Source organism: Furipterus horrens, unplaced genomic scaffold (genome assembly GCF_987537825.1).
Source record: "Furipterus horrens unplaced genomic scaffold, mFurHor1.1.pri manual_scaffold_8, whole genome shotgun sequence".
Taxonomy (NCBI): domain Eukaryota; kingdom Metazoa; phylum Chordata; class Mammalia; order Chiroptera; family Furipteridae; genus Furipterus; species Furipterus horrens.
The window spans coordinates 74,311,352-74,328,162 of NW_028327178.1; the positions used below are offsets into that span (position 1 = coordinate 74,311,352).

The following is a 16,811-nucleotide window of genomic DNA, read 5'->3' on the forward strand; positions in this document are numbered from 1 at the left end:
GGCCTGCAGTAACTGGGTGAGCAGCCATAAATGCTGAAGTTTGTAGTATATAAAGGGAGTTATGGTGGGGGTCACTGTTCTAGTAGTAACACAGGCACTGAGGGGATTAAGGGGTATCATTAGCCAAAGCAGGCACCGGGGGATAGTCCGCCAGAACCTGTAACTAGGATAGTGATACTCTCAGTGACTGTTATAATTAGTGATACTTCTTAACTCCCTCATTGCCTGTTATTAAAGTCCCCCATAAATTCTGACACTAGCAATGATGAGTTCTTGGGGTTCCCAGAAAACTAGAAGAGTACTTGAACCTTAAAGTCTCTCCTCATTTGTTAATGACAGTGATGATGGTTTTTTTTTAAGTATATTTTATTGATTATGTTGTTACAGTAGTCCCAATTTTTTCCCCTTTGCTCCCTTCAGCCCAGTATCCCTCTTCCCCTGGCAATCCCACCACCCTTAGTTCATGTCCATGGGTCATGCATATAAGTTCTTTGGCTTCACCCTTTCCTATATTATTCTTAACCTCCCCTTGTCTATTTTGTACCAACCAATTATGCTTCTTAATTCCTGCACCTTCCCAGTCCCAGTTGATAACTCTCCAAATGATCCTTATACCTATGATTCTGTTCCTGTTCTGATTTGCTTAGTTGGATTTTGTTTTTATTTTTTAGATTCGGTTGTTGATAGTTATGAGTTTGTTGTCATTTTAGTGTTCATAGTTTTGATCTTCTTTTTCTTAAATAAGTCCCTTTAACATTTCATATAATAATGACTTGGTGATGATGAACTCTTTTAGCTTTACCTTCTCTGGGAAGCACTTTATCTTCCCTTCCATTCTAAATGATAGCTTTGCCTGATAGAGTAATCTTGGTTGTAGGTCCTTGCTTTTCATCACATTGAATACTTCTTGCCAGTCCCTTCCTGCCTGCAAGTTTCTTTTTAGGAATCAGCTGATTGTCTTATAGTCACCCCATCTGCTTTTCTCTTGCTGCTTTTAAGTTCTCTCTTTTATCTTGAACCTTTGGCATTTTAATTATGAAATGTCTAGGTGTGGTCCTCTTCGGGTCTAGCTTGTTTGAGACTCCCTGTTCTTCCTGGACTTGTATGTCTATTTCCTTCACCAAATTAGGGAAGTTTTCCTTCATTATTTTTTCACGTAAGCTTTCAATTTCTTGCTCTTCCTCTTCTCCTTCTGGTACCCCTATGATTCGGATGTTCGCACGTTTAAAGTTGTCGCAGAGGTACCTGAGTCTCTCCTCATTTTTTTCAATTCTTGTTTCCTCGTTCTGTATTGGCTGACTGTTTTTTTCTTTCTTATGTTCCAAATCATTGATTTGAACCCTGGTTTCCTTCCCTTCACCATTGGTTTTGTGTGGATTTTCTTTCGGTTCACTTAGTATAGCCTTCACTTCTTCCCTTATGTGTTTGCTGTCCTCAAGCATATCTGTCAAGCCTGTGAGCATCTTTATCACCAGTGTTTTGAATTCTGCATCTGTTAGGTTGGCTATCTCCACGTCACTTAGTTCTTCCACTGGAACCTTGATCCGTTTCCCCTTTTGGGCCGTACTTTTCTGTCTCCTCATCTTGACAAGCTCCTGTGTTTGTTTGCCTCTGTGTCTTGGGTAGAGCTGTCACTCCTGTTACATTGTAAGGGGCGGAGCCTTAGGTATTCGTCAGTACAGGGCGACCTGTTTCACCATGCTGTGGCCCTATATATGGGGGAGGGGTCTGAGAGGGAGCAATGCCTCTTGATCAGCACTTGCCCCTTTTCCAGGCACCTCTTCCACTTTTGTATGGAACTGGCACCTCTGTAGCTGTTGCCCTGGCCATCGTTCCTAGAGTGGGTCGGTCTGTGGACATTCTAGGACCATGGGGCCCTTTAAACAAGCAGACTCTGCTGAGAGACCGGCATTTTTTTCCTCCACCCCAACCCCCACTGGTCTGCACAGTCAGAAGCAATGAGGCTTGATTTTCCCTGGCGCTGGGACCATGAGCTGCGTGCAGTCTGGTCAGGAGCTGGAACGCTCCCCAGGTGTCCCTCCCCACTTTTTAAAACATGTGACTGTGCTTTCCCCTGGCCTGCTGCTGCTGCCGCCGCCACCGCACCACGTCCTCTCCTCCCAGGCTCCGCCCCTCCTACATGTCTGGATGAGTATTTCTTTTTTATATCTTTGTTTATTGGACTTCCATGCAGCTTGATTTTCTGCAATTCTGGTTGTCTCTAGTTTTGAGGTAGTTGTATTCCTTCTTAGTTGTGGAGGGAGACCCAGCATGTCTGTCTAGGCCTCCATCTTGGCCAGAAGTCGATAGTGGTTCTTAATACCACTGTTGACTGCTGTTCACTTTACATGGTTGAAATATTATTCTGTTACATTTTATTAAATATTTTAGTACACCATTTGGCTCAGAATATTTTTTTTCTTGTTTTCCTATAAACTTAGGTGTGTCTTATGGTGAGGTACATCTTATAGTGCGAAAAATACAGTACTTTAATGGAGGCCATATTTCTTTTTATCCTTTGCCTCATGGCCTTGCTTTTCTATTTTAGTTTGTTCATGTTCTGCCCCCACCAATAGGACGTGGACCCAGTAGCATGAATTTCTATCATGAATCACATTGCAATTTCTCTCCTTTTTTTCTCCCTCCCTTCAATCCTCCAACTATATATAAGGATATCCACCATTATTGTTTTATTATGAGAGGTATAAGTTGATAGGAACTAACCAATCCTATATGTCCTAAGATGGACTTCTGGGAGCCTGCCTCCTGAATCGTCCCTTTCCTGTTATGCCCACTGCTGTTTCTGACCCCTGTCATTTTCCTGTTCTCCTTTTGGGTACAGGTCCACAGTGAGATTCCATTGACAGCTCTCATTGGAACTGTTGATCATTCCCTAGCATCTGTGCATCATTTCTCAGATTCTTTCATCTGAATCCTGATCCCAAGGGCTTCAGAAGGGGCTGTTCCATACCCTGCAGACATCCTTTACCTGGAGTTAGTTCTGGTTCCTCATCTGGAGTCTACCATCCCTATTTATGATTTTGAACCTTTCCAAGTCACTTAACTCTGGACATGTGTTCATCTCTAAAGTTAAATGGTTAAATATCAGAGTCCTGTGATTATGTGCCTAAAAACCATTTGAAGTTGCCCTTTTCTTCCTAAAATATAAACAATAGTATTATACATAATTTATACATAGTTATTTCACAGGATGAATATTAATAAAATATTAGCTTTCATCTCAGAATGGAATACTACTGTCTACTATAAGGATATTTAAATGCTTTGTTTCCACCTAGTTCAGCTCCTGAAGTCCTTTTAGTACAGCATTTCTGACTGAGCATGCAAACATGACTATAAATTTCCACCAACAGAAACCTCATCACCTCATCAGCCACATAAGAAACTGACAAAACAGCCGACTGTGAAAGCACACTTGCCAAGCTTTCAACATCACCACCTTGAGGGGGGAAACGTTTGTATAAGATGAGATTGAGTCTGGATGAAGTCCAGACGATAAGCTCAGTTCTACCTGCCTTCTCTAAGCTGCAACATAGGGGAAGTGTGTTTGTGCCAGTAAGGCCAGGGTTCCAGAAGACTCTTTGGTCCTTGAAGCCACATCACCAGTCAAGGCTGGGATGATGGTACAAGAAAAGGTGGCATGCTGCTTTCTTGGTAATTAGAAGATCTCTGGCGAATAATAATAGGAGCTAAGGTCTGTTAGACATTGCTTCACTAAATCTTCACAGAAACGCGGGGAAGTTTAGTATTATTATCTGCATTATTTTCAGCAGAGAATAGTCAGGCTCAGAGAAACATATGTAGGTAGCTAATTAGTGGTCAATCCAAGATTCAAACTGCATCTGTCTTACCTCAGTACCCATAGTCTTTTACTTTACCTCACAATGGTTTTAAAGTTGAATGTCAACAACAAGATTGGAACATTGGTGAGAAAAAGATTAGAGGCACTGTGTACTCCACCACCCAAGGTTTTTCTGCTTTGGTAGAAAGAGCCCCAGAGTATGAAAGAAGCAAACATCTGCCTTACTTCAGTTAACTTTAAAAAAGGACTAAAAAGGGATCAAAGACACTGAAGAAAGTGAAAAAAAAAAGAAATAAGAAAAAGACAGATTACCCTAATAAAAAACAGGCAAACATTGAACAGACACTTCCCCAAAATGACTAACCACATGGTCAATGAGCATGTGAAAAGATGATCAACATCATTAGCCTTTAGAGTAAAGCAAATTGGGACCACGGTAGAAATCACTGCATATCCACCAGAATTGCTAAAATGAAAAAGACCCCAGTTCCAGGTATAGGCGAGTATCTGGAGCAACTGGATCTCTCAGTCACTGCTGGTGGGAGTGCCCCTTAGTAAGACCACTGTGGGAAACCACTTGGTGATTTCAAGTACAGCAGTCCCGCTCTATATCACGGTTCACTTATTACAGCCGCACTGTATCGCAGAATTTTAAAAAATATTATATATAATTATTTATCACGGATTTTTCGCTATATCGCGGGATTTTGTGGTACTGTATACGTATGCTGGTAAAGTTATGTAGGTTTAAGAGTGTAGAATGTGTTTAAGAACATAAGTAGTGTTTATAAAAGTGTGGAAAAGGTTAATAAGGGAATGGGAAAGGTTAATAAGGGACTGGGAACGGTTTATAAGTGTGTGGGAAGGGTTTATAAAGCCTTAAAATGTATATAAATTCTAAAATAAATGTAAGGTTCCTACTTCGCGGATTTTCACCTATCGCAGGGGGGTCTAGAACGTAATACCTGCAATAAGTGAGGGAATACTGTACAACGAAACACTTGCATACCACATGACCCAGCATTTTTACTCCTGAGAATATGACCTCCCTACATATGTTTATTAGAAGACTAATAGAAAAATGTCTATAGTAGCATAATTCCTAATGGCTAAAAACTGGAAACTAACCAAAAGCTGAATAACAAGAGACTGAACAACTAAATGGTGGCATGTTCATGTCATGGAATACTATACAGCCACAGAATGAACTAACTATTGCTGCACATAACAACATGGATAGGTATCACAAACATGAGGTAAACAGTTCAGGTAGTTCTTACTTTATGATACCATTTACATGAAGATCAAAAAGGAAAAACTAAACTAAGCTGTTAGAAGTCAGTCAGTCTCTGTAGGGGGTGGGAGGGAACCGTTGGGAGGGAGCCTGGGGGATTCCTGAGGTGCTGGATATGTTATGTTTCACTATGGGTGGAGGTAACAGAGTGCTGAGATGTTGAAAATTCACCAGGTTATTCACTTAGGGTATGTGCATTTTGCTGTATGTATATTCTACTTTAATACTAAGTTTTTGAAGTACTATATGTACAGATGGTTCTTAGTTTTTGACTCCTGCTGTGGCAATATAAATTTAAATCAATGAGGGGTTTTGCATGTGTATAAAATAGGAGTTTTGTGGCATATTATAGACCAGTATTGTGGGAAAAAGGTTTTTAATTTTTCTTGATAATGCTTCATTGGACTCTCAAAATGTCTGAGCCTCGTAAAGTGAGGAAGGAAGAAAATGGTGAAGTCCATCAACACCACCAATTATGTTGGTTAGCATTCATTCAACCAAAGCAACACTGACTGGTCAGGTTTTTACCAGATTACAGTCTTTCTTGCCTTATAGTCTAGAATAAAACTTATCTTTTTATTATGATTCTTATACTGCCAAGAAGAAACGCATAAGGAAAATAACTGAAATTATAAGACCTGGCTAAAACAAATCTTGATACTTTATTTTTTAGAAAATACAGTGAAAATTTTGAAGAGAATTCCTGTTTTTGCGGTAGTAGTTGAAAAAAGGCAATATGGAATGTTTAAGGAACCTTAGCAGTGGTCTTAGAACTATTGCACAAAATGTTCAAAATGTTTTTGCAAGTTGAGTTTCCCAGTTTTCATCTCAACACAAAAATAATTGAACTCTTGTATAAGAAGGGGGCAAAAAGAACAAACTTGTGTTTTAAAAATAAAAATTGTGAAACACTATCTGGCAAAGAGTCTAATATTGTCCAAGACAAAAATTGAGATTCTTGTCTGTCGTTTCTCTGAGTTCCCATTGTCCTGCCTTCTCATTTGACTATTGTGGAACCTTGCCTGATTTGTTTAAGGTCACACAGTTGATTTGTGACAAAACAAGGCAGGGCCTACCATCTTTTCACCCCCTGATAGACATTCCAAATAATAGGTTAATAATGGCCCAGAGATCACAGGTGTGATATTAATGTATCTCTTATAAAATATGTATTTCAGCTTGCTACCCTTGAATTCCCTCCAAAGAAACTATTTGGAAACAAGGATGAACGCGTGATTGCTGAGAGGCGGAGTCACTTAGAGGTAACAGAATGAAGTTCTCCTTCCTCTGTGTGTAGAAAATTTGCCATCTGATTAACCAGTGAGAATTATTCCTCTTAAACACTATTACTTTGAACATGAATGTGAAGGTGCTGCTTCATTGACACAGAAGATGGCAGCAGTAGATTATAAAGTAATGATATCAGTTTATTTAAAATACAAGCCCTTATCCCCCTATGGTCTAGCAGAACATTCTTCTGTTTTTTAAGGAGCTACTTTTATCCTAAGGGTTAGGAAGCAGGTTGCAGGTGAGAACTAAATATTCACCATAGACAGACAAGATGAAGGTACGAAGTGTGCTGAAAAAAACAAACACACTTAAATTAATTAACTGAAGATAATATTGTAACAGTACTTTTTCAATATAATTGGAAGCAAAAAGACACATACCTCTTTTAGTCATGGTTGGCTTTTTTTCTTTTTTTAATTTATTTTAACTTAATCTTCTGAGCCAGCTACATGTATAACTTTGGTTCATGACAACTTGTTTTTCTGACGACCTCACTGCCAATACACATTGTGTACTCTTTTATATAGTATGTATAGTATGTATTTCTTTTCAGGATAATTGCTTATTTGGTTGGGATCTGTTGCTAATGTGCTGTGTATGCTGAGGCATGGTCACAGGTAGTCCTAAATTGTTGGGTACTTTCCTGCCTTTGTGAGCCCTTGAGGCAAGACAGTGTAAGGTTACAAATAGCTCACGACAATGTGTCAGCAGGCTTTCAGGAAGCCTCTTAATGTCCCCTTTGCTGCTCTTTAAGAGGAATAATAATAACAATACTGCAGAGAAAAATCAAATAAGAGAAAGCTTAAAATAGTTTTTTTCTGAATTGTGAACTGCTACATAAAAATTAGGTATTTTTCTCATTCCCAATGACAGCCAAGGGGTCCACCTCATACCAGTGAACCAAGGATTAGGAAAACTTCCAGAAGGCTAGAGATTCTGGTGAGAGCCATAGGGGAGAAGTAGGGCATGTGGAGAAGTGGGAGACTGGAGATTGCAGTCTATGAGGGGCATTGTAGAGTTTTGAGATCCTTTGTACAGAATTGTTCTGAGGACAGACAAGTTTCAGGGTGTGGCCATACTTACAGGCAGGAGTTTGACTTAAACCACAGAGTTACACGTTTAAAGAGGTTCTGGAACTCCTAAGACTGAACTCTCTCTGGATGGGTCATTGCAGGCTTCTAAAAATCATCCTGTAAGGTGGCATGACCCTATTATCCAACTGAAGAATTTGCCTGCAAGGGAGAGATTATCATGGTGAGCCTGCTGTTCAAGTTTTCTTAAAGGTTTGATTGTATCATGCAGGAAATTTAAAAGTAACAGAACTGGTGATTTTCTTTACCTAACCCTTACCTGCCTAAGTGATCTAGACTTGTCTATAATGAAAAGAGGGAGAATATTAGTATATAAAAACTAGTTTATAAACAACAGAAAATAGACAGTGGTCATTCTTAGCTACCCGGCTGTGCCACAGTAGACTGGGCATTGTTCGTGCTGTGCATCTGTGAGCACAGCTTTGAGTGACTTTCATCTTTCCATTCCAGCTTCCAGCGTCAGAGCAGAGTTCAGGGCTGTCTTTCATTCCTGGTGCCTTGTTTCTTGTTTCGGTATCTCTTGCTTAATCACTTAGCCATCAGCTGTTGATGAACAGAGTTCTATGTTAATGTCTACTGATGCAAGGATCCCTTCTGTTGCCTGTGACTGTTATTTACTTGTGGCATTAGCCTTCATAGAATGGATTCCACACCTCATGGAAATAGGGACATACATTTTAAGTTCAATGTATTTCATCTGATATTGATGGTTAAATAGTAGACTATTATGTGTTTTTTCAAGGAGAAAGCATAATTCAGCTTCACATTTTTTATGTGAAAATTAACAAAATTACTTTCCCTGAGCTTCCTATTTGATTTAATTCATTGTACATGTCTTTAATTCCTAATACATGCTGATGACAGTACTCGGCATTATGTGGAATATAAATGAAACATTGCTTTCCCTCTGAGAACGTGTTTTAATTCCGCTACGAAATTAACTAGAGGTAAAACTTAATACATAAACACATACAGAAAGGTGATTTTCATTAGAACACATTTGCACTGGTACATGCTAGTATACATATGTGTGCTCAAAAGGAATTATTAACAATTTTTAAAATGCAGAAGTGCAACATTATAAGCTGCCACCTCACCTTGAGTTAGCTGTATAAAGCAGTATTTTAAGCATTTGGTTGTTTTAATCTTCCTTGCTATTAAAATATTCCAAGATTTTGACCTTGTGCTTGAGTTTATCACCTAAAAGTATAAATGTTTTCAACACGTAATACCATATTTGCACTTTCCAAGTTAGAAGTTAAATGTGTTAAAGTAATTATTTGTGAAAATAATGGGTAGTAACAGAAATTTCCAACTCTAATAAGATATCTTGGAGATTAATTTTCTTACTTTAAAGAGAGGAATATTAGTGGTATGTGTGGCAGTGGTGGTGGTGGTAGCAGGGTGGAGACCGAAGGCCAGCAGCATTAAACATACTACACCATAAAAAGCAGATGAGTATGAACATGATGATGGTAAGTAAAGGAGTATAAACTGGGCATCCAGTGCTTATTGATAAATGTGTAGCAGCTCCACCAAAACAAAGTTATCAGGCCAACTTTATACCTGGAGCCAGTCCTTTCAGAATCTGACCTGTTACTGATTTGCATCTCAAGCTCAAATCAAAGATTCATGCCATAGAATCTTTGAAGGTTTCTAATGTGGGCAGATCTTCCTATTGCTGCCACCACAGCTGGCTGGAACCAGTTCAGTGTAAGTGTGCATGTTGTGGGCAGAGGATTATGACAGCAACACTTCCCAGGTGTGACATCCCTTCTTGTAACCCACACAGTAGCTAAGGAGACAAAGGTTGGCAGGTGAGGCCGTTACTTTGAGCAGAAAGGTGCTTTTTACTATATTTGAAACCAGATACCATTGCTGTTAATTAGGTTGAATCATAAGGCACTGCCAGTGTATGTCAGAACGGTGGCATATTGGCAGCGTCATATGCTTCCATGTGGTTCCTCATCTTTTAACTAACCATGACTGAAAGGCTGGCTTTTCATTATAATCTTAACATTTTTTGATGAAAGAAACATGTTTATTATAATTGTTGAGTTTTAAATATTTTCTTCATGGCTCATCAGAGGTTCTGAAGCTCAGTTGCTCATGGCTTTGTTTATTTCTAAAGCATATCTTTTATGCATGGTGTCACCTATTCCTACGGAAATCTATTTCCTGTCTGAATTACTGGACCTGAGAAATTTCTAGGAAGTTTTCTTGAAAGTAGTAGAACATGCAGCAACCCTAAGCCACTCCTTTCTTTCTTCCCCATTTTTATCTCATGAGCTAAAGCATTAATTAAAAGGATAAAAAGTAATGTGGTAGCTAAGAGTGTAGGCCTTGGAGCACCCTTCTGGCCTTGAATTCTGGTTCTGCTCTTCTGCAGTTATTCACTATCACTGCTTCAGTTTCCTTACCTGTAAAATGAGGATCAATAAAACCACCACATTCCTGGAATGGACCTGAGGGTTAAGTGAACTCATGGACAGAGAAAAATCGCTCAGAAATGTTAGGTGGCAAGGTGGCAGTGGTGAGGTGGTAGGAGTGGTGGTGGCGCTAACAGCAACAGCAGGGAGCTGCACGAGGTAAGGATGGGTGAGAGCGCCAGTGCACACGGTGTCACGTGCAGCAGTGTGAGTCTCAGTCGGGCACATCAATTTCTGAGGGCAAAGACACTAACATTATGTGAGTATGTTTATTCATGGTGATTTCTGGAAGATACAAGGGCTCTCTTGCTCTACTATAAGCCTTATATTCAACCCATAAAATTATAATCTGAAAAGCAGAAATTCTTTCTGATAATTTTAGCAAAGTTGAACTTTTGTCTGTGGTGGCTAAGATTAGAGACATAGGATCATTATGAAATGAGTGCAGCTCCTCTGCATTTGCGTAGCTATTATTCACAGCTGGTTAGTTCTCTTTGCATGTATAAGATCCCAGGTCATAAGACTATCTGCTCTACAGTCCCCAGCTCTCCTGAGTTTTTGCCTGGGAACAAATAGAAAAGTATCATTGCCTCTCAGCAAAGACCCCCCAGGAATACATCTATTTTTTTTTAAACAGTTAGATTTATTAACTCACAGCACTAAGGGAGAAACACATACCATGGGAAACATAGGGGCATCTCAGCAAGAAGGTGTTACAAAGAATTTATGATAGGATCTGGGCTTGTTTTAGTGATGTTGGGAAGAGTGTAAGGAAGTGGGGCTTTGCTCTGGACTGGATGTTGGGCTAATTCTGTGATTGGGTGTTTTAATCATATCTAAAAGGCAAAAAGAATAGAGGTTAAAATTATGATTGATTTTTAAAAAGTAGTAGTGACCCATATTAACCAGAATAGGGGTTATTTGATCATAGCCATGGTTTGTACAATGTTCATGTTTTTGTCTGTGTTCAGATTTGATTATTGAGGGATTTTTTTTTTTTTTTTTTTTTTTGGTCATGCTTCTTTGTGATGACAGAGTAGCCTTGCTTTGTGTTGGTATTCTTTGATATTGTTTAAGGTTGTCAGGAAAACACTGCAACTTAGCTTTGAGTACCAGGACAGCTCCCAGCTGCTTATTTTTCCTTTTTCTTACAGTAAAGGGATGCCCAGAGTTTATAGGTATCATTCTTTACATGGGAACAATGAAATAAATGAAATGAAGGGTTGTTTTCAAAATGAAGTCTTGATAGCCTTATTTGTCAAATGTAGGTATTAGTAGAAGCTGCCTGCTTTGACCTATCTATCACAACTACCCCCACCACTGCCAGGAGTTAGTTTTCTGACTTACGGCGCCTGTAACATGTAGAGTCTAGCTTATCTGATGAACAAGTGTTTTATTCTACTTTAGTTTTATGTTACTTTCAAACCTTAAATTTATAACAATAGAATCATTTGGTTTATACATTTTTTTGCTTGAGCCCTTTCAGTTTCAAAGTTAATTTCAGGAATTAAAAATCTTTTGAGTTTTGTTTATTCATTTGGCTTTCTGAAAGCTATCGAGCAGTTCTGTGCTTAATTTAACATTCTGACTACTCTCTGCTGATACTACAAAATGGATAATGGTAGAGCCATTATCAAACAGGCAGAGATTTAAGAAATACAGAAAGAAACATTTTCTTATTATCTTCTTTCTTTTTCTTTCTGGTTATCTGGTTATTTATATTAACAGGGGATTAGTCCATATTCACTGTTGTCAGTAGCAAAGCATTTTTTTAAAGTATATTTTATTGATTATATTGTTACAATAGTTCCGATTTTTACCCCTTTGCTCCCCTCTGCCCAGCACCCCACCTCCCGCAACAACCCCCCCCCCCAAGTCCATGCCCATAGGTCGTACATACAAGCTCTCCTGCCTCACCCTTTAATATATTATTATTATTCTTTTTTTAAATAATTAATTAATTTAACCATATAAAAGAACAATCCCTCCCTCTCAGACTTAAGACCCTTTATAATCTTATAAAGGACAATAGGCGAAGGTCTCAAGCTCCTCTAGCTGCTTCAAGCTGGACATGGTCGTCCTACTACCTACCCTTGGGTCCAGAAACCCCTAGTAAGAGTGGGGGTGTGGAGGGGAGGGTGGCCTTCACACATGGGGAAGGATCGTGCAGACTCCAGGTTGGTTGACTGTCCCCGGACAATGGCATGCTTGATTTAATAGGCTGGCATCCTTGTTGTTTTCTGGAGGCAACAGATTTGGCAACAGGGTTAAAAGACATAATTCAATCCATAACCACTAGATGACAAAAGACAGGTATTAATTTTTCAATGTCCCACATTAGGGAAAAGAAGGGCTTCTTTGGAGGAAGGTGTGCCAGGTACATCTCACCAGTCCAAAACCCTTTTGCCCATTATATTTAGTTTGGGCTCAGGGAAATATTTTAGGTTTCCCCCCTCTCAAACCTCTGGGCTCTTTCTGTCCAAGCCATTAGGACAGAAAAGAGAAACCAGTTTTAAAGTGAAGCCCACAGACCACCCCATACTTCACCAACCCAGCCACTTAGTTCAGCCAAACCATTGAGTCTCAGGAGGCAGCGATGCAGACAGGATTAAGTGAGGCCTGTATGTACAGACAATCACTCAAGTAATGAGATCATAGGCTTATGCCCTTTGAAAACAGAAAACATATGTTAATTTATGTAATATAACCCACATACAAGTCTCTAAATCTGTAGGACTGTCATATCGGAAAGACATCCAGTTGCAAGGCATTTGACATTCTTCTTGCCTGTGAATTAAACATATTTGATAATGCCACAGACATAGTTTAACTTTCAAATGAAAAAAAATTTTAAATGAAAAGAAACTTTAAAGATGGTTAGCTGCACTACTTTATAGTCTACCACTGAGCATTGTGATTTTTCTTGAATCGCGATTTGTCTCCCTAAGATTACCCTCCTTGTCATTAAAGGCACTGCATTAAGTCCATTTTTAATTTATCCTGTTCATTTGCATAAACACAACAAGAGCAGAAAATGATCACTTATGATCTTTAGTTCTGTTTTGCTGGAACTTATGCAAGGAACATTTAGGGTGACCTTCAGTCTGCCCTTCGGGGAACAGAAACAGAACCACATACCCAGCACTCAGCCTTGCCTGTAAACACCTGTCTTTTCCAATGTGCCTTCAGGTCCTTTCTAGCCATCTTTCAGGAAAACAACCTTCATTCCTTCCCTGGACAGATTGCCATGGACCGCACATCCAACCAAGGTACCAGGCCTTTTATCTCGTGGACTTTTATTACCTTTGAAAGTCAATCCCAGTTCCTCAGAGTTTTTTGGTAACAACCAGAGCCCAAGCATGTCTCATTTAGGCATGACATTCCAGTCAACATCTTGGTCAAAAAAACCTCTATTAACAACTGGTCTTATTAGTTTTATGCAAAGAAACTTATGTCATTACTTACTTCTTTAGAATGCCAAATTCTGGAGGGATCAGATAGGGAGAAAAATATACAATGTGAAGGAAAATCCTTCTAATATTCACTGAACTTGCATTTCCATTCTTTATATTTTCATCTTTTCACCCACTAAAAATTTTATTTTTGTTTTTTCATTACGATTGTCCCACTTTTTTCCCCCTCTTGCTTCCCTGCACCCTGCCCCCCCTTTTTCCACATTCAGTCTTCACCCAGTTGTCCATGTCCATGAATCATTTATACATGTTCTTTGACTAGACCCTTCCTCTTCTTACCCTCTTCTCTCCCTCCCATCTCCCCCCTTGTTACTGTTAGTTTATTTCTTGTTTACATACCTCTGGTTCAATTTTGCTCATTTGTTTGTGTTGTTCATTAGTTTCCCGTAATAGGTGATAGCATAAGGTATTTTTCTTTCGTTGCCTGGCTTATTTCGCTAAGCATAATTCTCTCTAGTTCCAGTCATGTTGCTGCAAATGGTAGAAGTTCCTTCTTTCTTTCAGTACTTATTCATTGTCATTTTCCCCCTTTGTACTCGTGTTCCTCTCTGTCTCTCTCTGTTTCTTCATCTTCTTAAAGCAGGCCCTTTAACATCTCTTGCAATGCTGGTTTGGTGGAGATGTATTTGTTTAGCCTTCTTTTGTCTTAGAAACTCCTTATTTCACTTTCCATTTTGAATGAGAGTCTTGCTGGGTAGAGTATTCTTGGTTGTAGGCCTTTGTTTTTCATTGCTTGGAGTATTTTTTTGCCATTCCCTTCTGGCTTGTAGTGTTTCTGCTGAGAAATCTGATGATAGCCTTGTTGGAGCTCCCTTGCATGTTATTAGTTGTTTCTCTCTTGCTGCTTTTAGGATTCTCTCTTTGTCTTTGAATGTTGTCATAAATGATGTGTCTTGAAGTGGGCCTGTTGGGGTTCATCTTCATTGGGACCCTTTGTGCTTCCTGGACTTACATGACTCTTTCTCTCCTCATGTTAGGGAAGTTTTCTGTCATTAGTTTTTCAAAGAAGTTTTCTATCCCTTGCTCTTCTTCTCCTTTGGAATTCCTGGATACGGATATTATTACGTTTCATGTTGTCCTGCAGCTCTCTTAGAGCCTCTTCAGTCTTGTTCAGTCTTTTTTCATTTTGTTGCACTGTCTGGGAGTTTTTGTCTACATTGTCTTCTTGCTCGCTGATCCGATCTTCTGCTTCCTCTAGCCTGCTTTTAATTCCTTCTACTGTATTCTTCAATTCAGAGATTGTGTTCTTCATTTCTTCCTGGCTCTTATTGATAGTTTCTATGTTTTTTTTCATGCTGGTGTAATTCTCAGTAAGTTCCTTGTAGTTTTTCTGGAGTTCCTTGTAGTTTCCCTGGAGTTCTTTATAGTTTCTGCTGAGCTCATTCAGCTTCTTCATAATCCATGCTTTCAATTCCATATCTGATAGTTGTCTCCCCTGTATTTCATTTAGCACTCTTTCTGGAGATTCTACCTTTCCTTTCGATGGGGGGTCATTTCTCTGTCTCCCCATTTTTGTGACTCCTATTGTTTGTTGGTGCTTCTTAGAATGATCTGCACTTCCTGGATCTGCCCCTGGTGGCATCAGACCCTGTACCAATCTGGCCCTACGCAGCCTGTTGGAGACTTCCAGGGACCTACTGCCTTTGTCTGGCTTCTTTTGTTGTTAATCTATTCAATCTGTGATTAGCCATCAGGCTTAAGGACCGTGGGTGTGGCAGCTTAATTCCTGCAGGCAGGGCTTTTGCTTCCCCTCAGGCTGATGCCACTTGGAGGGGAATGGTCTGCCTGCAGTACTGGGGATGAGTCAGCACTGGGACCCGGTCGGCTGCCTCCCCAGTTCTCCCCTCAAAGCCACCACACCAAACTCTCCCCAAGCGTCTCTAGTCCTCTCTGTCTTCCCTCCGCTCGAGCCCAGGGTAAGTGGGGGCCAAAATATTTTCGTATGTCATCCGCTTAAGAGCTCTTTTCTTCCTGCTGTTTCTCTCGGCCAGCAAGAAACCCTATGGCTTTTCACTTTTCACATCTGGATACTATTATACTTTCCACTCTGTTCCTGTAGGCTGGGAAGCTCAGCTGGGGGTTTAGACCCTGCCCTTCTCAGGGGGAATCCCTGGCTGCTGAGCTGTTTCTCAGTCCCTTCAGCTGCCACCCGTGTGAGCCCAGCCAGCCCTTCCAAGTCTCCGCACTCCCTACTGCTTAGATTGTGCTATCCTTCCCTTGAATTTTAGAGGAAGCATGTGATATGTGGTGGTCTCTCTCTTGTAGGCTTTGTTGTCTTTATTAAAGCAATGTGTGACTAAGACAGTCATTGTTCATGTTCAGGACTACTTCCCATGCTTGGATTGAGCCTGTCCTACATGCAGCAATCACAAAGCTCACAATTCTGTTGGAGCAGAGACAATAAGTACTTACATACCACTGTCATAATTAAATAAATAGTCATAAACTACCTTTAAGATTATCAGAGGGCATGATTCCCAGAGCAGTGGTTCCCGAACCTGTCTGGCCAATCTTGGAAATTATCTTGAAAAAACACAGATGCTCAATCCTTCTTCCAGTATATTCTGATTCATCAGGGCAAGAATGGGGGACCCACCCAGGCATGTGAAAGATCAGACTTCTGTGGTGGTCATCAGGGAAGGAAAAGCCAGATCCTGAAGTTATCTCCATGAATTTGGACCTGATTCAGAACACAGTGAGGAGCCAGTGGAGTATTTTAAGCCAAGGAGTAGAGGGATGATATTGTACTACTGTAGAAAGGGTGGGTGGGAGGGGAAACAGGACATAGGGAGGGCAATGACTAGACTGTCTTCAGGTAAGACATGACTCTGGGCTGAAGGAGAACTGATAGTATAAGTTCCAGCCTGAAAACTATCATTCTTGAGACCCAAGAAGAGCCAATATTTTCATTGAAGTCCCAAGGTGAGAAAAGACTGATGTCCCAGCTCAAAGCAGTCAGGCAGGAGGAGCTCCCTTGTACTTGAGGCCTTCAGCTGATTGGATGAGGCCCACCTACATTTGGAAGGGCAATCTGCTTTACTCCGTTGTTGATTCAAATGTAAATCTCATCCAAAAATACTCTCGTGGGCACACCAAAATAATGTTTGAGCAAATGTCTGGGTATCCTGTTGCCAAGTCAAGTTGACACATAAAATTAACCATGACAGAAGCCATTTCTATTTACCCCAGATAGAGCAGCAATGGTCATTTTTCCATTTGTTGGTCTTTTGGTATTCTAATATCAAACCAAATTATCATCCAACCTCATATGCCATCCTAGCATTAAAACTGTAACATCTGTCTTCTCCCCAGCTCCCATATTCATTTACAGAGTGCTTGGGGCTTGACAAACACATTATAGAGATTCTTCAGCTCTTTCCTATTTATAGAAATAGCATCAGATGAAGAAGG

The 16,811-nt window shown here is 40.0% G+C and overlaps 1 protein-coding gene across 4 annotated transcripts in view; it reads left to right on the forward strand.

The window, feature by feature from the left end:
• The window catches only part of KIF16B (kinesin family member 16B), a 313,474-nt gene that overhangs the window by 275,063 nt on the left and 21,600 nt on the right, over positions 1–16,811 (forward strand). For all 4 annotated transcript variants that reach the window (XM_090286026.1, XM_090286028.1, XM_090286027.1 and 1 more), the window contains one exon: positions 6,296–6,379. In XM_090286026.1, the coding sequence (XP_090142152.1) occupies positions 6,296–6,379 (84 nt within the window). The remainder of the gene's footprint in view (positions 1–6,295; positions 6,380–16,811) is intronic.